The sequence below is a fragment of the Oncorhynchus nerka genome, linkage group LG15, assembly GCF_034236695.1.
Source record: "Oncorhynchus nerka isolate Pitt River linkage group LG15, Oner_Uvic_2.0, whole genome shotgun sequence".
Taxonomy (NCBI): Eukaryota; Metazoa; Chordata; class Actinopteri; order Salmoniformes; family Salmonidae; genus Oncorhynchus; species Oncorhynchus nerka.
The window spans coordinates 21,150,586-21,171,232 of record NC_088410.1 but is presented as its reverse complement, the minus strand read 5'-3'; the positions used below and the strand labels follow the sequence as shown (position 1 = coordinate 21,171,232).

Below are 20,647 nucleotides of genomic sequence, written 5' to 3'. Positions count from 1 at the left end.
GATATTATTCTCGTGTAAAAGACACAAGTAACTGCCAAAATAAAGGAAACAATATTATGAAGTGTGTTAATAGGGCTTTGGGCCACCATGAGCCATTAGAACATCTTCAGTGCGCCTTGGCATAGATTCTACAAGCGTAGGGGCAGTTCTTCCACCAGAAATACCATCATTTGGTGTTTTTTTGTTGGTGGTGGAAAATGCTGTCTCAGAATCTCTCAAGAATCTCCCATAAGTATTGAATTGGGTTGAGACCTGGTGAATGACACACACACACACACTTACTTTAAATCACCTATGCTCCTTTGAGACCCCTCTTACAAATCACTAAAATCTCTTCTAGTCATAGCAGGCAAAATAATGGTCAACTGGGTAGTTTTCTACATGACCCTAGCCATTATGGGATGTTAATTGCTTAATTAACTCATATTCACTTTCTCTCGCTCATGTACTTCAATGTTTCCTTTATTTTGGCAGTTACCTGTATATCTCAATAGCTGGATATCATAGGGGTGCTGATACAGCTGACACACACCATATTACCAAACTTAATTATGACGGATGTTATTTACACACTATCCACTCAAGGCTACGATGATGTGAGTTATTATCCCGTGTTCCAAATGACCCTAGAGAGTGCACTACTTTTTACTAGAGCCCTATAGGCCCTGGTCAAAAGTAGTGCACTAAATAGGGAATAGGGTGCAATTTGGGCTGCAGCCATTGTCTGTGTGTGATTCATCTGCCACCAGCGGCATCACTGATGAAAAGGGTTTAGATTTTCATCCCACATTAAAACACCACTGACACACAGTTGAACAAACTATGGACAGGGCTGTATAGGCTGGCTACAGCTGAGGTTATTCTTCAAAATATAGGCCTACGCACACGGGCAGACAGACAGATGACACACCGGGTTTGTGAGGAGGAGGGGTAAGGAAGAGGGGGTAAGGATTGAGGAGAGTTAGGGACGAGCAATACAAGCCACCCTAGTATACAAAGTGCAGGGGCAATACTTTCTACGACTAAATAAAAAGTTACAGACTGCAGCTTTAAACATGCACTTTTCCAGTGTTTTACTGTTCAAATAAGACATTTCTTTACAGAACATTTTCAGGAAAAAAGAGACAAGACACATGGTAATGGATAATTTGTCTCCAGCACGTGGGGGCAGCAGTCCCAAGAGAAGACCCTGCTTCTGCGAGGCACTGCCCATTAGCCACTATTTATTTACAATTCAAAGTAATACAGGAAGAAGTTTCTCTTTCAATACAGATCAACCCTCTTCTCTAGCTTTTCCTCATTTTCATCACATCAAATTCACCCATCCCTCGTTCTTTCAGTCTTTGGTTTCCACTCCCAAACATGGCATACGACAGGAAACACTCCTACATTCAGTTCTCTTTTCTCTCAGCAACTCCTTTAAAGGGGACGTTCAGTATTTTAGGAGCTAGCGGTGGCTAAAGTTGGCTGACGTTTGTAGCGGCTGTTTAAAAGCCCTGAAGCATTGATAGGTTTCTTCTGGCCCATAAACTACTTTCAGGATGAGAAACCATCTGACAAAGTTGTAAAATAGTGAACTTCTCCTTTAAGTTAACTGTTAACATATTCAAAACGTTGTTCGCTACTTGTGTATTCAGTATGTTGTAGTATGTTGTTTCTACCTATAGGTTCTATAGGGTGCCATTCTGGGTGGCAGTTTCTACCTATAGGTTCTATAGGGTGCCATTCTGGGTGGCAGTTTCTACCTATAGGTTCTATAGGGTGCCATTCTGGGTGGCAGTTTCTACCTATAGGTTCTATAGGGTGCCATTATGGGTGGCACTTTCTACCTATAGGTTCTATAGGGTGCCATTCTGGGTGGCAGTTGGTTAGTCTATATGAGGGGGATATCCTGCCAATTAATCGTTTACAAGGATCCAACAGGTCATTGTTTTCCAACAGGTCATTGTTTTCCAACAGGTCATTGTTGGTGATTCAGGATGCCCTGTTTTCCCCCCCCTACTGATTTCAAGAACATTCCTGGATAAACTGAGAATTTTGAAAAGTTCCCAGAATTTTTCAAGCATAATAATGAAGGAACCTATATATTAAAATCTTCACTTATCAGGTCGGTTCCAGAACACTTGGCTGAAACTCTACTCCTTTACAGATAGAATGAGTTGATCTAGGATAAGAGTAGTCCTACTCACACGTGTTCTTCTCTGTGATAATATGGCTTCAGAAATGAAGGGTCCAGCAGGACTTTGTATTTGTGCGTTTAACTCATGGCGGCTGATTCGAAGGCCGTGTGTACGTAGTAATTGTTGCTAAAAGTTACCATAGGATAAGTAACCACATGTGTATAAGTTACTATTTAAATGATTAGTTACCATAGGATAAGTAACTACATGTATGTAAGTTACTATTTAAATGATTAGTCACCACACATAACTGGAAATGACTATAAGTGCTAGAAAGTGGTGCGTGGTCAGAAGGTTCTGTCCCAAATGGCACCGTATTCCCTATATAGTGCGCTACTTTTGACCAGATCCATATGAGCCGTGATCAAAAGTAGTACACTATATAGGGGCCAAGATGCCATTTGGGACACTACACCCACTCGCAAGGGAAAGGTCTTCTGCTCCCTGTGGGTCCTGGCCAAAAGTAGTGCACTATATAGATGCCATTTGGGACACTACACAATCTCAAGGGAAAGGTCTTCTGCTCCCTGTGGGTCCTGGCCAAAAGTAGTGCACTATAAAGGGGATAGGGTGCCATCTGAACCAAACCCCATAAATCTCAAGTCTGGTAGACTGGAGGTGTAGCACACCATCCTACCGTCCTCAGAGGTTCTGTCCCAAATGGCACATTATTCTCTATATGGTGTCCTAGCGCTTTGCACTCAGTGTTCTAGCGCTTTGCACCCAGTGTTCTAGCGCTTTGCACCCAGTGTTCTAGCGCTTTGCACCCAGTGTTCTAGCGCTTTGCACCCAGTGTTCTAGCGCTTTGCACCCAGTGTTCTAGCGCTTTGCACTCAGTGTTCTAGCGCTTTGCACTCAGTGTTCTAGCGCTTTGCACTCAGTGTTCTAGCGCTTTGCACTCAGTGTTCTAGCGCTTTGCACTCAGTGTTCTAGCGCTTTGCACTCAGTGTTCTAGCGCTTTGCACTCAGTGTTCTAGCGCTTTGCACTCAGTGTTCTAGCGCTTTGCACTCAGTGTTCTAGCGCTTTGCACTCCTATTTGATTTATTTCTCTCTTCCTCATTCAGTCAGTCACATCCACACACAGTCAACTCCACTGTCTTGATAAACTCCAATGGGTTAAGTTGAACATTTCAAGTCAAAATACTCATATTCCTCAATGTCTACATACAGGCGGAGAAATACGTGAACACAAGCCCAGTCACTATCTCAAAGATGGAAAAGGCAGTTATTGTTTTAAATAGCATTGCATGAAAGCATTTCTGGTGAATTTAATTCCCATTTCAGAATGCTAGACGTAAATCTAAATATAGCCCAGTGGTAGTCGTGACTATAGATCCTTAATGCTGAATCCACTGACTCCAGTCTTCACTTGGTCTACGTCCCCATGACCTCACCTTCCTCCCAAAGTGTGCCCTTGTTCACTTCCCTTCACTGGTTTGAAAGGAAATGACTGGTATAAGAAACACGGTGGAAACCAGCCCATTCCTCCACCAACACAATACTATTAGATTAGTGGGAAGTAGTGAACGAGTGCACATTTGCAGGGGAAAGTAGATATTATTGGGGCTCTTTTAGATCTGTCCATAAAGTCAATGGAGGAGGGAGGTCGAGACTCAAAGCCCCCTAGTGGTTATAGTAGGGAAATGCAGAAATATAATTCTAATATATACAGTAACTGGACAGTTTATTAGGTACATCACCTCATTCACCAATATTGATCGCTCCTACAGACAGTGAGTAACGTGGCTGTGGCTTGCTATATAAAGCAGGCAGACAGGCATTCAGTTACTGTTCCATTGAAAGTTAGAATGGGCAAAACGAGTGACCTAAGCGACGTTGAGCATGGTATGATTGCTGGTACCAGGTAGGCCAGATCCAGTATCTCAGAAACGTCTGCCCTCCTGGGCTTCACACCAGACAGTCTAGGGTTTACCGAGAATGGTGCGACAAACAAAACACGTCCAGTCAGTGGCAGTACCGCGACAAAAAAACAGCTTGTTGATGAGAGAGGTCAAAGGAGAGGGGCAAGAATGGTGCAAGGTAACAGGCAGGCCACAAACAGACACATAACGGAGCAGTACAACAGTGGTGTGCAGAACATCATCTCAGACACACAACTTGTCGGTCCCTGTCACTGATGGGCTGTTGCAGCAGACGACCACACCGGGTTCCACTCCTAGCTAAAAACAACAGGAAGCAGCTCCAGCGGGCACACGATCACAAACATTGGACAATTTAGGAATGTAACAACATCGCCTGGTCTGACAAATCCCGGTTCCTGTTGCGTCAAGCTGATGGCATAGTCAGAATTTGGCGTATGCAGCATGAGTCCATGGACCCATCCTGCCTGGTGTCAACGGTACAGGCTGGTGGCGGTGGTGTACTGGTGTGGGGAATGTTTCCTGGCACACCTTAGATCCCTAGATACCAATTGAGAAAATAACTTTTCCGACACCTTGTAGAATCCATGCCCCAAAGAATTCAGTCTGTTCTGGAGGCAAAGGGAGTCCGACCCGGTACTAGATGGGTGTACCAAATAAACTGGCCAGTGAGTGTATATTTGATTTAAAGTGCCATGTACAGTATGTTTATAATAAACTATGTGAAAGATGGGGACTTGTTCTCTTATGTGAGAGGATAAGAGGTCAGGTGTAGATGGGACACAGCTTTAGGCAACAAAAAACAAAACTTCACTTTTGCTAACCCTTACACTTTTCCTAACCTTAACCTAATTCTCCTAAACTGCTACGACAATTCTCCTAACCTGCTGAGTAAGTTCTAAACCTGCTGTGTAAGGTGAATTTTGACAAAAGCTGTATCTCTTCTAGTCAAAAATACTAGGGGGGGGATTTTATTTCCTGGGTAGTTTAGAAGGTCAGAGGTCAAATGGTTAGAGGTGGGGTTACTGTGGGGTGGTTATAGAGTTAGATAGAGGGGGAACTTGGCCCAAAGATAGGAGCTGAGCCCTCTAGTACATATCTATGGGGGTGGGTTCCTTGGGGACATTTTGAATGAAGGTCGTCCCTCCCTCTCTACTTCTCTCCGTCTCGGTGGTGCAGCCTTCTCTCGTACTGGCGCTTGGTGATGATGTATTTGAAGAACTCGTAGACGGACCAGCTGATGGCGGTGGAGGGCATCTGATAGATGATCCTGGCCTGGACGCCCTTAAAGAACGCCGCCCCACCCCCCATCCTGTACACAGTCCGGAACGCCTCCCCTAACCCCGAGATGTGGCGCCCCCCAGTGGCAGACGCCGTCCCTACACTCGCTCCAACCCCCAGCGCTCCTGGGACCTCAGCATGGACCGCTAGGGCCTCCTGGGTGTTGAGGAGGGTCTTACAGACATCAAGCGGGGTGGTGGCGGCGGCAGCAATGGCCCCGGCAAGCGCCCCAGAGATGACGTGAGAGGAGGGATTGTACTGTCTGTGGGGGTTGAGCAGCTCCTGGAGGTACTCGTAGGTCATGAAGTGGAGAGCCTGGAAGGGGACGTTCATGGTCAGCTGGGTGGTGTAGGAGCGGTAGAAGGCCCCGGGGCCCTCGCGCCTCCAGATGGAGCCCACACAGTCAGACACGCCGCGGTACGGGGAGTTGTACATCTGCATACGCTGCTTCACCACTAGAGGGGAGAGAGACGGTTGAGAAAGAAAAATAACAGATGTTGAAAACACACTGGAGCTTTTAAAGTACACAACCAGATAGAGAGGAAGGTCAGCCCAGAGGAGGAAAAAGGGAGAGGAGAGGAAGGTCAGCCCAGAGGAGGAAAAAGGGAGAGGAGAGGAAGGTCAGCCCAGAGGAGGAAAAAGGGAGAGGAGAGGAAGGTCAGCCCAGAGGAGGAAAAAGGGAGAGGAGAGGAAGGTCAGCCCAGAGGAAAAGGGAGAGGAGAGAAAGGTCAGCCCAGAGAAAAAAGGGAGAGGAGAGGAAGGTCAGCCCAGAGATAAAAGGGAGAGGAGAGGAAGGTCAGCCCAGAGGAAAAGGGAGGAGGAAGGTCAGCCCAGATGAAAAGGGAGGAGAGGAAGGTCAGCCCAGAGGAAAGGGGAGAGGAGAGAAAGGTCAGCCCAGAGGAAAAGGGAGGAGAGGAAGGTCATCCTATAGAAAAAGGGAGGAGAGGAAGGTCAGCCTAGAGAAAAAGGGAGAGGAGAGGAAGGTCAGCCTAGAGGAAGGTCAGCCTCGAGGAAAAAGGCGAGGAGAGGAAGGTCAGCCCGGAGAAAAAAGGGAGAGGAGAGGAAGGTCAGCCCAGAGGAAAAGGGAGGAGAGAAAGGTCAGCCCAGAGAAAAAGGGAGAGGAGAGGAAGGTCAGCCCAGAGATAAAAGGGAGAGGAGAGGAAGGTCAGCCCAGAGGAAAAGGGAGGAGGAAGGTCAGCCCAGATGAAAAGGGAGGAGAGAAAGGTCAGCCCAGAGGAAAAGGGAGAGGAGAGGAAGGTCATCCTATAGAAAAAGGGAGGAGAGGAAGGTCAGCCTATAGAAAAAGGGAGAGGAGAGGAAGGTCAGCCTAGAGGAAGGTCAGCCTAGAGGAAAAAGGTGAGGAGAGGAAGGTCAGCCCAGAGGAAAAGGGAGAGGAGAGGAAGGTCAGCCCAGAGGAAAAAGGGAGGAGAGGAAGGTCAGCCCAGAGGAAAAGGGAGGAGAGGAAGGTCAGCCCAGAGGAAAAGGGAGGAGAGGAAGGTCAGCCCAGAGGAAAAGGGAGGAGAGGAAGGTCAGCCCAGAGGAAAAGGGAAGGGAGGAGGGAAGGTCAGCCCAGAGGAAAAGGGAGGAGAGGAAGGTCAGCCCAGAGGAAAAGGGAGGAGGAAGGTCAGCCCAGAGGAAAAGGGAGGAGAGGAAGGTCAGCCCAGAGGAAAAGGGAGGAGAGGAAGGTCAGCCCAGAGGAAAAGGGAGGAGAGGAAGGTCAGCCCAGAGGAAAAGGGAGGAGAGGAAGGTCAGCCCAGAGGAAAAGGGAGAGGAGAGGAAGGTCAGCCCAGAGGAAAAGGGAGAGGAGAGGAAGGTCAGCCCAGAGGAAAATGGAGAGGAGAGGAAGGTCAGCCCAGAGGAAAAGGGAGAGGAGAGGAAGGTCAGCCCAGAGGAAAAGGGAGAGGAGAGGAAGGTCAGCCTAGAGAAAAAAGGGAGAGGAGGAGAAGGTCAGCCCAGAGGAAAAGGGAGGAGAGGAAGGTCAGCATAGAGAAAAAGGGAGAGGAGAGGAAGGTCAGCCTAGAGGAAGGTCAGCCTAGAGGAAAAGGGAGAGGAGAGGAAGGTCAGCCTAGAGAAAAAGGGAGAGGAGAGGAAGGTCAGCCTAGAGGAAGGTCAGCCTAGAGAAAAAGGGAGAGGAGAGGAAGGTCAGCCTAGAGGAAAAGGGAGAGGAGAGGAAGGTCAGCCTAGAGAAAAAGGGAGAGGAGAGGAAGTTCAGCCTAGAGGAAGGTCAGCCTAGAGAAAAGGGAGAGGAGAGGAAGGTCAGCCTAGAGGAAAAGGGAGAGGAAGAAATAACAGGTGATGGTAGGACAGAGAAGAAAATAACAGTTGAAAGGAAAAGAGTAGCACATCTAGTCAAAACAGAGATATTAGGCTTTTAATGAGGGATACAGTTAGGACACACCATCAAGGGATTCCCCATTGCAGCCAATCAGAATGAGATGAAACCAGTCTCTAAAAGAAACGCTACTTAGGAAAGTAAAAGGAAATGGGGCTTATGGAATTCAGAACACCAGAAAGTTCAAAGCGTCCAATCCCGTCCCTAGTGACCCAGCCGGTGGACCAATGGCACAGCTGGCTGGCACACCTGGTCCCGGTCAGGTTGCTATGGAAACACCAATCACCATGGCCACATGTGTGTGAGCCAGCGGATGTTAATGCTATAGAGCTATACACTTGAGGGAGCAGGATGTAAACACACACCTGCAAACCGGTCGACTAATGACACTCACAGATGTGTGTTCTGATGCCCCTTTAGTTAGATGATGCTAACCCTCAACACTGATCTAAGGCCAGTTTTACTTTTCCTGCCCTCAAGGTCAAGGATAGGATATGACTCATGTAAGCTGATCCTATATCTGTGCCTACTAGCAACTTCTACCCAGGTGCTGCTCCTAATGGGCACCCGCAGTCCAGTCTCAGAGCTCCCCCTAGTGTCCTGTAGCAGTATATAAAGAGTTGTGCTATAAATATTCAGACAGAGAAGGGATTACTGTTCTATTAATGTATCAGGGAGTCTGACGCTGCAGATATCTACAGTGTGTATCAGGGAGTCTGAGGCTGCAGATATCTACAGTGTGTATCAGGGAGTCTGACGCTGCAGATATCTACAGTGTGTATCAGGGAGTCTGAGGCTGCAGATATCTACAGTGTGTATCAGGGTCTGTCTGTGTGTAGGCTGCAGATATCTACAGTGTGTATCAGGGAGTCTGAGGCTGCAGATATCTACAGTGTGTATCAGGGAGTCTGAGGCTGCAGATATCTACAGTGTGTATCAGGGTAGTCTGAGGCTGCAGATATCTACAGTGTGTATCAGGGAGTCTGAGATATCTACAGTGCTGCAGATATCTACAGTGTGTATCAGGGAGTCTGAGGCTGCAGATATCTACAGTGTGTATCAGGGAGTCTGAGGCTGCAGATATCTACAGTGTGTATCAGGGAGTCTGAGGCTGCAGATATCTACAGTGTGTATCAGGGAGTCTGAGGCTGCAGATATCTACAGTGTGTATCAGGGAGTCTGAGGCTGCAGATATCTACAGTGTGTATCAGGGTAGTCTGAGGCTGCAGATATCTACAGTGTGTATCAGGGAGTCTGAGGCTGCAGATATCTACAGTGTGTATCAGGGAGTCTGAGGCTGCAGATATCTACAGTGTGTATCAGGGAGTCTGAGGCTGCAGATATCTACAGTGTGTATCAGGGAGTCTGAGGCTGCAGATATCTACAGTGTGTATCAGGGAGTCTGAGGCTGCAGATATCTACAGTGTGTATCAGGGAGTCTGAGGCTGCAGATATCTACAGTGTGTATCAGGGAGTCTGAGGCTGCAGATATCTACAGTGTGTATCAGGGAGTCTGAGGCTGCAGATATCTACAGTGTGTATCAGGGAGTCTGAGGCTGCAGATATCTACAGTGTGTATCAGGGAGTCTGAGGCTGCAGATATCTACAGTGTGTATCAGGGAGTCTGAGGCTGCAGATATCTACAGTGTGTATCAGGGAGTCTGAGGCTGCAGATATCTACAGTGTGTATCAGGAGTCTGAGTCTATCTACAGAGGCTGCAGATATCTACAGTGTGTATCAGGGAGTCTGAGGCTGCAGATATCTACAGTGTGTATCAGTATCAGGGAGTCTGAGGCTGCAGATATCTACAGTGTGTATCAGGGAGTCTGAAGATATCTACAGTGTGTATCAGGGAGTCTGAGGCTGCAGATATCTACAGTGTGTATCAGGGAGTCTGAGGCTGCAGATATCTACAGTGTGTATCAGGGAGTCTGAGGCTGCAGATATCTACAGTGTGTATCAGGAGTCTGAGTGTGCTCTGCAGATATCTACAGTGTGTATCAGGGAGTCTGAGGCTGCAGATATCTACAGTGTGTATCAGGGAGTCTGAGGCTGCAGATATCTACAGTGTGTATCAGGGAGTCTGAGGCTGCAGATATCTACAGTGTGTATCAGGGAGTCTGAGGCTGCAGATATCTACAGTGTGTATCAGGGAGTCTGAGGCTGCAGATATCTACAGTGTGTATCAGGGAGGCACCAGAACATCACATCCATTATTTATTAGGTCCTCAAAATCAGCTTTCTGAATTACCATAGAAGCACCAGAACATCACATTCATCAACATTTTGAAGATTGCTCCACAAATGAGGTGCAAATAACTAAAAGCTGATCTACCTAACTGTGTAGAGACCACAGTAGTTACCAGAGTTAACCATCCCTGAGACGGTGTGGTAACACGTCTCACGTTTAGTGAAGATGTTCGGTACAGCGGGGGCTTTTTGTAAAAGGGCTTTAGGAATGAATAAACATATCAATGTATCAACCTACGTGACATCAGCAGAATGCAGTGATGAGCACTGAAATGGTCCCCCATAATAAAACACAGTGCACTATGACCCGCGGTGCACTATGACCCGCAGTGCACTATGACCCGCAGTGCACTATGACCCACGGCACCTAACGGCTTGGCAGCTGCGTTCATACAGATGATGTCGCCGTAGTCTACGGCCGATAGGAACGTCAACTGAATAACCTGCGTTCTGCTATTTAGCGAGAGGCAGGACCTATTTCTACAGAAGACCATTTTTAATTCTCAGCTTTTTACCAACTTATCAATATGCTTTTGAAAAAGACAGCTTTTCATCTATCCAGACGCCCAGATATTTGTAAGCAGGGACACAATCAATATGGACGCCATCCAAAATACATGTTTAAGTCAGAGCTATTTTTACATGTGCTACAGAGAACAACATGTGCTTAGTTTGACCTGCATTCAATACTAATTTCAGGTCAGTAAAGTTTCTGTTATACAATGAAGGCAGACTGTAGTTCAGATGCCTGGTCAACCGTAGGGAATAATCGCATAAACAACTGTATTACCGGCATACAAGTGCAGGTTACAGTGTTTTTTACAGACACCTCGATACTGTTAATGTAAACAGTACAAAGTACAGGACCCAGAATCCACCTCTGCGGGACACCTTTTGTAATATCCAGGAAACCTGATACACATTGAGTTCTATCTGTTAAGTCATTTTTAAACCAGTTACATGCAAGCTGGTCCAGACCAATTGAGGAAAGACACAGAATTGGCAGGGAGTGATCAACAGTATCGGAAGCCTTTGAAAGGTCAATGAAGAGGGCAACACAATGTTGCATTTTAGCCATAGTTAACCACATCAAGGAGAGATGCAGCAGAGACAGTGCCTTTTAGCCATAGTTAACCACACCAAGGAGAGATGCAGCAGAGACAGTGCCTTTTAGCCATAGTTAACCACACCAAGGAGAGATGCAGCAGAGACAGTGCCTTTTAGCCATAGTTAACCACATCAAGGAGAGATGCAGCAGAGACAGTGCCTTTTAGCCATAGTTAACCACATCAAGGAGAGATGCAGCAGAGACAGTGCCTTTTAGCCATAGTTAACCACATCAAGGAGAGATGCAGCAGAGACAGTGCCTTTTAGCCATAGTTAACCACATCAAGGAGAGATGCAGCAGAGACAGTGCCTTTTAGCCATAGTTAACCACATCAAGGAGAGATGCAGCAGAGACAGTGCCTTTTAGCCATAGTTAACCACACCAAGGAGAGATGCAGCAGAGACAGTGACCTGGTCTAAAACCCAACGGATGTACATTTACAATACATTTCAAAGATAACAAAGATCTTAGCTGAAAATGAATCAAGGATTCTAATAGTTTAGCAAGACAGTTCAGAAATAGCGCCATCATTATTTAGGTCACAAGGACATATTCTGGTGACATGATGATCGATGTTTGGCTGCAGTTTGTGACAATTTAAAATAATCTTGCTCTTTTGTCCAAAATCATCTCATCATCTAGGCTGGAGCCCTGCACGGGTATGAATAATTTTAAGACCAAGCCCTACCCTACCCAGGCAAGGCCCGGCCTGGCCCTGCCCGAAATCAGAAATAACTGTTAGTTAATCCATAAACTGCTCCTCTGTCTGTCATTCACTCCCTGCGCACAGCTCGCTTTGCATGCACTCCGTGCATGGCGGCGCCGAGTATCCATAGCAATGGCTCAGCTTGGGCTGCTCTGCTCAATAAAGAGACATGCACACACACACAGTACACACAAAGTACACACACAAAGTACGCACACAAACACAATGTATGCATGCACAGTATGCACGCACAGTATACACACACACACAGTACGCGCGCACACACACACACAGTATACACACGCACGCACACACACACACACACACACACAGAGTATGCGCGCACACACACACACACACACACAGTATGCACACACACACAGTACGCTCGCGCACACACAATGTATGCACGCACAGTATACACACACACACACAGTACGCGCGCACACACAGAGTACGCGCACACACACACAGTACACGCACACACACACAGTATGCGCACACACACACAGTATGCGCACACACAGTATGCGCACACACACACACACAGTATGCGCACACACACACACGCGCACACACAGTATGCACACACACACACAGTATGCACACACACACACAGTATGCACACACACACACACAGTATGCACACACACACACAGTATGCACACACACACACACAGTATGCACACACACACACAGTATGCACACACACACACAGTATGCACACACACACACAGTATGCACACACACACACAGTATGCACACACACACACACACACACACACAGTATGCACACACACACACAGTATGCACACACACACAGTTTTACCTTCTGCTGGGTTCATGATTGCATCATGGAGTACAGTGGCCATGCAGCCTGCCATTCCTGTTAAAAGAGACAGCAGAGGGTAGAGATGGTTGGTTACCAGTGCAGTAAGACAAACACACAGCAGTAGAGAGATGGTTACTGTTCCACTGGATGTCATAAGGTGAATGCACCAATTTGTAAGTCGCTCTGGATAAGAGCGTCTGCTAAATGACTTAAATGTAAATGTAATGGTTGGTTACCAGTGCAATAAGACAAACACACAGCAGTAGAGAGATGGTTGGTTACCAGTGCAGTAAGACAAACACACAGCAGTGGAGAGATGGTTGGTTACCAGTGCATTAAGACAAACACACAGCAGTAGAGAGATGGTTGGTTACCAGTGCAGTAAGACACACACACAGCAGTAGAGAGATGGTTGGTTACCAGTGCAGTAAGACAAACACACAGCAGTAGAGAGATGGTTGGTTACCAGTAGAGAGATGGTTGGTTACCAGTGCAGTAAGACAAACACACAGCAGTAGAGAGATGGTTGGTTACCAGTGCAGTAAGACAAACACACAGCAGTAGAGAGATGGTTGGTTACCAGTGCAGTAAGACAAACACACAGCAGTAGAGAGATGGTTGGTTACCAGTGCAGTAAGACAAATGCACAGCAGTGGATGCTGCAGCTTTCCTTCATCTGTCGGTCTCTCAGTGACCGTTGGTCAAATTAGCAACATTGCTAATACCTCTAAGGTACAGTACGTATGCACATGTTAATGTCTCAGGGAATGTGTGGCTGTAACACCGTACCATTAGCAAAGTGGCTGTTAGCTCCCGGGTGGACCACGTTGCTGAGTGAGAACTTGAGTTTCTCATAACAGGCAAAGTACAGAGCATGGGCTGGCCCCGCCCCTATCGCCATGACGTTCAGCCCCCTCACAGGTCGCCACACCCCCTCGGTACGCACGATCTGACGTAGCGCGTCCATCACGTTACGGTAACGCGCCCCCGGCTCGGGCTGCAGGCTCTGCATCCGTGTCTGGAGAGAGGCAGAGAGAGGCAGAGAGAGAGCAGAGAGAGAGGGAAGACAAGGAGGGATAAAGGGGGGGAGGAGAGGGACAGAAAGAATGTAGAAGAGGGGCAGGAGAAACGAGAGGAAAGGGCATCAATGCATGGTCAATCAACTCTTTCAAAGTTCAGCTAATTAGTGGGTCAAGTGATAAGTGCAAAGTAAGAGAGCAGTCACAGTGCAGTTCACCAGGTCCAATACACTAGACATTTCTCTGTATACCCTAACAGTATGTTCCTGTTTACTGGCTCAAAGTCAGTTAGGTAGGTAGATGCATCACAATGCCAAGACATAATAACCAGGCCTGAGGCTACTGGGTTCCACCCTTCCTCTGTCAACAGGGCACCAGTCACTGTGTCACAACAGAATAATGCTCTGTATGGGAAGGATGGAGTAATAACCAAACTTCTGAGATTGCATCAAGAGTAGAATAGCCTCCTTTATCCAATCACAGAGGACACCCAGATGGAAGGGTGGGGAAATGACTTCTGGAGGGCAGGGATGGAAATTCCCACTCATGACTACACACACTTCTGGGAAACGGAAAGTCAGAATGAATGTGGAGGAAGTGTTTTGTTGTCATATATATATATATTTTTTTACACAAGGCTCTAAAAGACTGCCCCAACTTTCATAGTTTCTAAAGTGGTTGTAAGTGTTTTATTTTGCAGCGACAGATGGCACAGGCCTTACATTTTAAAGGCCATTTCTGCACCTCACCAATTCAACAGTGTTAGATAGACCTCCACACCAGTCTGTCCTTGGCATCCCACTCCAACCCAGGTTACTAGAAACACTGAGCTAACAGTCAACACCATCTCTACACAATCACACGCACTACCATGTTTATTTCCATTTTACTGCCCTGTTGGTTTTCACATGCGGCGTCATCTACGCCCTGTGGAAGTTGCAGTGCACACACACACAATGCAAACATAGCACACGTGTGCTATGTTTGCGTTGTGTCTACAGCAACAACGGTACACTTTCATCCCCCACTCCTCTTCAGGAAATGTAAACATTAGAACACACCCGGTTGCATAACGTTCATGTGACCAGACTTAGCACTACCCTGGTATAGACAGACACCTGAGAGTCCAGCTTCAGGGGGAAATGAAAGGATAGGGGGTTAACTTAACACGGCCCCCCCCCCGGTGTTACGGCACCCACGGGCCGGCGTTACGGCACCCACGGGCCGGCGTTACGGCACCCACGGGCCAACTGGTACAGTGCCAAGCTAGATAACAGGCAGACCTGCCTTCTAGCTAAAGGTCCTTTAGAAGTCCTGGGTCGTATTCAAAAGGGGCGGGCAGTGAAGAGAAACGGCTCCTCAGCTCAGAACAGGGTGAGTGTGTCCTAAACGGCACCCACAGGCCAGTGTTACAGCACCCTGTACCCTGAATAGTGCACTACCTTTGACCAGAGTCCTATGGCACTACAAAAGGAATACGCTGCCATTTGAGACACAGAGAGACAGTGACACACCTTGTAAAAGGTCCCAGCAGCAATGAGGAAATGGGTATTTTGAAAATCTATGGAGGAAACAGCGAGAGATGGGAAAGAAGGAGCGCCAACGCAAGTTCCTTTATTTAACCACGAGTGACGCCTGTCAGAGTACCGTTTCAACAAGACAGGACTCCGGGCTGGGAAATCAACCAGATCAAATGAGGAAGTAGTGGTCTCTAACTAGCCCATGAACACCAGTATCAGCCTTACAGCAACCCAATAACTTGAGACATATCCCTAGTAAATGAGTGACAGGAAAGTGTGCAACAGTCCAGATTGATCCTGAAAAGGTCAGGACAGTGAAAATACAGTACCTTGCCTTCAGACAGTATTCACACCCCTGGACTTTTCACACATTTTGTTGTACTACAGCCTCAACTTAAAATGGATTCAAATGTAGATGTTGTGTCACTGGCCGAAACACACAATATGCCATAATGTAAAAGTGGAAATATTTTTGAAAAGTTGACACATTTTTCAAAAACTAAATGCTGAAATGTCAAGTGAATAAGTATTCAAACCCTTTGTTATGACAAGCCACAACACATTAAGGACTAAAAATGTGCTTCAGTCACATAATAAAGTTACATGGACTTAAACAATGTGCATAATAGTGTTTAACGTGATTTATGAAAGGAGGTTTTCCAATGCCTCACAAAGAAGGGCACCTATTGGTAGATGGGTAAAAAAAGAAGAAAAGCAGACATTGAATATCCCTTTGAGCCTCTGGTGAAGTTATTAATTATGGCAATGAAATTAACTGTATGTCCATAATATAAAAAGTGTTAAGTTTGGGGCAAATCCATCACAACACATCCCTCACATGAGTACCACTTAATATTGTCAAGCATGGTGGTGGCTACATCATGTTATGGGTATGCTTGTCATTCAGGCAAGGATCAGGGAGTTTTTTGGGGGATAAAGCTAAAGCTGAATAGAGCTAAGCACAAGCAATAACCTATAGGAAAACCCGATTCAGTCTGCTGAGAGACCAATTCACCATTCAGGAGGACAATAACCTATAGGAAAACCCGATTCAGTCTGCTGAGAGACCAATTCACCATTCAGGAGGACAATAACCTATAGGAAAACCCGATTCAGTCTGCTGAGAGACCAATTCACCATTCAGGAGGACAATAACCTATAGGAAAACCCGATTCAGTCTGCTGAGAGACCAATTCACCATTCAGGAGGACAATAACCTCTGCTGATTCAGGAAAACCCGATTCAGTCTGCTGAGAGACCAATTCACCATTCAGGAGGACAATAACCTATAGGAAAACCCGATTCAGTCTGCTGAGAGACCAATTCACCATTCAGGAGGACAATAACCTAAAACTGCTGAAGGAAAACAATAACCTGGAAAACCCGATTCAGTTGCTGAGAGACCAATTCACCATTCAGGAGGACAATAACCTATAGAAAACCCGATTCAGTCTGCTGAGAGACCAATTCACCATTCAGGAGTTTTGACCTTAGGAAAACCCGATTCATCTGCTGAGAGACCAATTCACCATTCAGGAGTCTGCTGAAAATAACCATTCTAGGAGGACAAAACCTATAAAAACACAATTTGTCTGCTGAGAACCAATTCACCATTCAGGAGGACAATACTGGAAAACCCGATTCAGTCTGCTGAGAGACCAGTTCACACATTCAGGAGGACAATAACCTAAAACACAAGGCCAAATATACACTGGAGTTGCTTACCAAGATGATATAGAATGTTCCTGAGTGGCCTAGTTAGAGTTTTGACTTAAAAATCATCTTGAAAATCTATGGCAAGTCTTGAAAATGGCTATCTAGCAAAGATAAACAACTAATTTGACTGAGCTGGAGAAGTTAATAAATCCTACTCTTAGAGAGACTTACCCAGAAAGACACACAGCTGTAATTACAGCCAAATGTCAGTCTAACATTTACTGACTCGGTGGTGTGACTACTTATGGAAATGAGATATTTATGCATTTCATTTTCAATAAATTTGCAAACATCTCTAAGAACATGTTTCACTTTGTCAATATGGGGTATTGTGTGTAAATGGGTGAGAAAAAAATGATTAAATCAATTTTGAATTCAGTCTAACAACAAAATGTGGAATAAACCAAGGGGTATGAATTATTCCTGAAGGCACTGTAAATGACGGGCCTTATGGTCAGCCAGGGCTCCAAAGCATTCAGCCATTAATAACTGATTTAAGGCAGACTGCCCAGAGCCAAAAGCAGAGACCACGGTATACAGTGGTGGTATGGGACAGTGGTATTCTAGACCAAAGGGTATGTATGGGTGTACCATGGTTGTACAGGACAGGGTATTCTAGACCAAAGGGTATGTATGGGTGTACCATGGTTGTACAGGACAGGGGTATTCTAGACCAAAGGGTATGTATGGGTGTACCATGGTTGTACAGGACAGGGGGTATTCTAGATCAATGGGTGTACCATGGTTGTACAGGACAGTGGTATTCTAGACCAAAGGGTATGTATGGGTGTACCATGGTTGTACAGGACAGTGGTATTCTAGACCAAAGGGTATGTATGGGTGTACCATGGTTGTACATGACAGGGGTATTCTAGATCAATGGGTGTACCATGGTTGTACAGGACAGTGGTATTCTAGACCAAAGGGTATGTATGGGTGTACCATGGTTGTACAGGACAGGGGTATTCTAGACCAAAGGGTATGTATGGGTGTACCATGGTTGTACAGGACAGTGGTATTCTAGACCAAAGGGTATGTATGGGTGTACCATGGTTGTACAGGACAGGGGTATTCTAGACCAAAGGGTATGTATGGGTGTACCATGGTGGTACAGGACAGGGGTATTCTAGACCAAAGGGTATGTATGGGTGTACCATGGTGGTACAGGACAGGGGTATTCTAGACCAAAGGGTATGTATGGGTGTACCATGGTTGTACAGGACAGGGGTGGAAGCTTGAAGCCCGTGGAAGTCAGACTCTTACAGGATTCTTTATTAAAGGGCCAGTGCAGTCAAAATATTTTGTTTCCCTGTGTTTTACATCATATTGTACAGCAGCTGATGAAACTAAGTTATTTCATGATAGTTGCTGGTTGAAAATACATTCTAGCATTAGAATGTACAGTACTAGAGGCCACCAAAGTAGGCAGAAATAAAAAGCTTAGCACCCCGAGCCCAGGGGAGCCTGCCTTGCTACTTTTTCTCTGGCTGGCTACTCCATGTTCTTTCTGAAAACACTAGGTATTCTAGACCAAAGGGTATGTGTGTATCATGATCGTATGGGGCAGGATTATAAGGTAACAGAGGTTATAGGTGTTCAGTTGAGGTTCTCATTCTCACCCTACAACCTATTAATCTGTCCAGGTGGTGAGAGATCAGGGGTGAGGACAGCCAACAGGTGCCAAACCCTGTTTAAACTCAAACTAGTTGGATCAGTCAGCGGCTGGACAAAGTTCAGATACACAACCTAGCTATGCAAATAGGGCATAGGATGAACCAAAAACTCCATGTTGAGTTGAGAATCAATGGCATCCAGTCTATAAAATAGCTACATTTATCTGCAGTTCTGTTTCAGTGAACCCTCCAGCGGTAATAACTCAAGTAAAAGTTTGTAATCATGTGCAACAACAGCAGCCCAGCTGACATCAGTGAGTAGACAGAGGAGTCTATTGAGTATCTCCAATCCAGGGCCTTGTGACCAACATACACTTTAACCAACACTAACCAACTACTTTCCCTTCTCCCTGTGGATTATGAAACAAAGTGGTGATTATGCAATGATCTAGCCTAGCTCGATACAAATATGGATTTGATAACAGCCATAACAACTATGTGCCTTTATAGCCTTTAGCTAGTGTTACTGCTCCAAAACAAACCGGTGTCATATAGTTAGATTGACAAGTTTCAATGCATTATAGTTGAGACTAGGAATGTATACAGTGTGAGGAAAGTGTGTACAACTAACTAGGCCCTACATGGGTACATAAGAGCACTGTGTGATACTTGGTTAGGAGGCTAACGTTTCATTACACACTTCTCAGTGTACTACATATGTGTGACGTGACCTGGCTGGCTCCTCTCCTGTCGGTCAGCTAACATTAGGAAGTTAACTAATGCGGGTAATGATTAACCTTGGCTTAAAAGTACGACTACATTTTAAAAATAACAAACGAGCAGCCTAGATCATTATTTTGTGACATGTCACGTTCACCTTCGCTAGTTAGCAACCTACTCGAGCTCAGGCTTGGGCCTACCCACGGGATGTATGTCAACAAACTAACTTAGCAATTTAAACAACTGCTGGTGGCTCCTCTGACAACGTACATGTCACCGGGGAATGTGTATATGTGTTATTTTAGCAACACTTGTGTGCAGACGTGCTGTATCTACACAATTAGTTAGCTAACTATTCCTCCCCTCTTTCCATTCTGGAATAATTGTGAACAGCTAACTAGCCTCAGACACCGGTAACTGACGCTACAAGTGTAGCTACATAATAGCAATCAAGCGCCTGGCTAAAGACTAATTTATTCATGTTGACTAGTTAGTTTTTTATTTGACCTTTGTTATTTTACCTTAACACAGTCGATGGGATACATTAGGCAGTGTTCCATAATGCCAGCCACGGCGCCGGCTAACATGTGTGTACTGGTGGCTACACCCTGGGGGAGCCCCTCGTAGTCTATTTCGGTCTCCGTAGCAGCCACCGTGGGCTCTGGGGCTGCTCGGAGTTGCAACACCGCAGTAAAGTCCGGTTCCGCTGTTATCCGTGGCGGTGACAGACCACCAACAAACCCCTCCGTAGCATCCAAAATCCTCCCGCCGAGCCATCGAATGTCTGCCCCTGCAGCTCCAGCAGTAACCCCGGCATCGACGCTTGGTGTGTCCACCCGCCTGGACACGAAACCATTCGCTTCCATGCAGATACGATATAGTAAAGTCCAAGCTGCGCGGTTATTCCTCGGTTTCGACACTTTCGCCGCCAATCTCTTGAGGGTTGTCGAGGATAGCTCCAGCCGATAACGGGCCCCACCAGACCGACACTGGCTCAAGGGGAGGCTAAAGTCGGCAAGGGGAATAATGCACTTGGCGGACTGGAGAGGGCTTGTCAGTGAGTCACGCCGGAAACGGTTACATGATTGTGTATTTCACCGGTCAAACATTATGAAATATGGAATGAATCCCAGCGATTGGCTGATTTGTAGTGTAATTATTCATAAAATAAGGCGGGAATAGACCAAAGGGGAGGGATGTGGAAGGCTGGCAGTGACAATTTTATAATCTCCATTTTGGTAACCACAGCAGTCACATGTTTTACTGTAGTTGTTTCCGAATCCAGGGTGTGTGTAATCACCACCAAGGTCAATCATTTGATTCAAATGACATGCATCGGCGCTTATTGCTCATTGGGTTTAGTTATATTAAAATGTGTCCCCCAACATTGGCTTCGAAGGTCATCACTGTTCTGTCTACTGTGAAATTACTGCGTGAAATGATGCATGACAGGCTCACTGTGCATGCAATGGAAGCAATGCAAGAATA

The 20,647-nt window shown here is 46.2% G+C and overlaps 1 protein-coding gene across 1 annotated transcript; it reads right to left on the bottom strand.

Moving 5' to 3' along the window:
- Positions 1-1,137: 1,137 nt before the first annotated feature.
- LOC115121736 (mitoferrin-2-like) lies at positions 1,138-20,253 on the bottom strand. Its single transcript, XM_065001268.1, has 4 exons — positions 19,681-20,253; positions 13,361-13,589; positions 12,569-12,625; positions 1,138-5,797 (listed from the first exon to the last, which is right to left on the bottom strand). The coding sequence occupies exons 1-4, from the start codon at positions 20,023-20,025 to the stop codon at positions 5,214-5,216; spliced, it is 1,215 nt and encodes a 404-aa protein (XP_064857340.1). The 5' UTR covers positions 20,026-20,253; the 3' UTR covers positions 1,138-5,213.
- Positions 20,254-20,647: the final 394 nt, after the last annotated feature.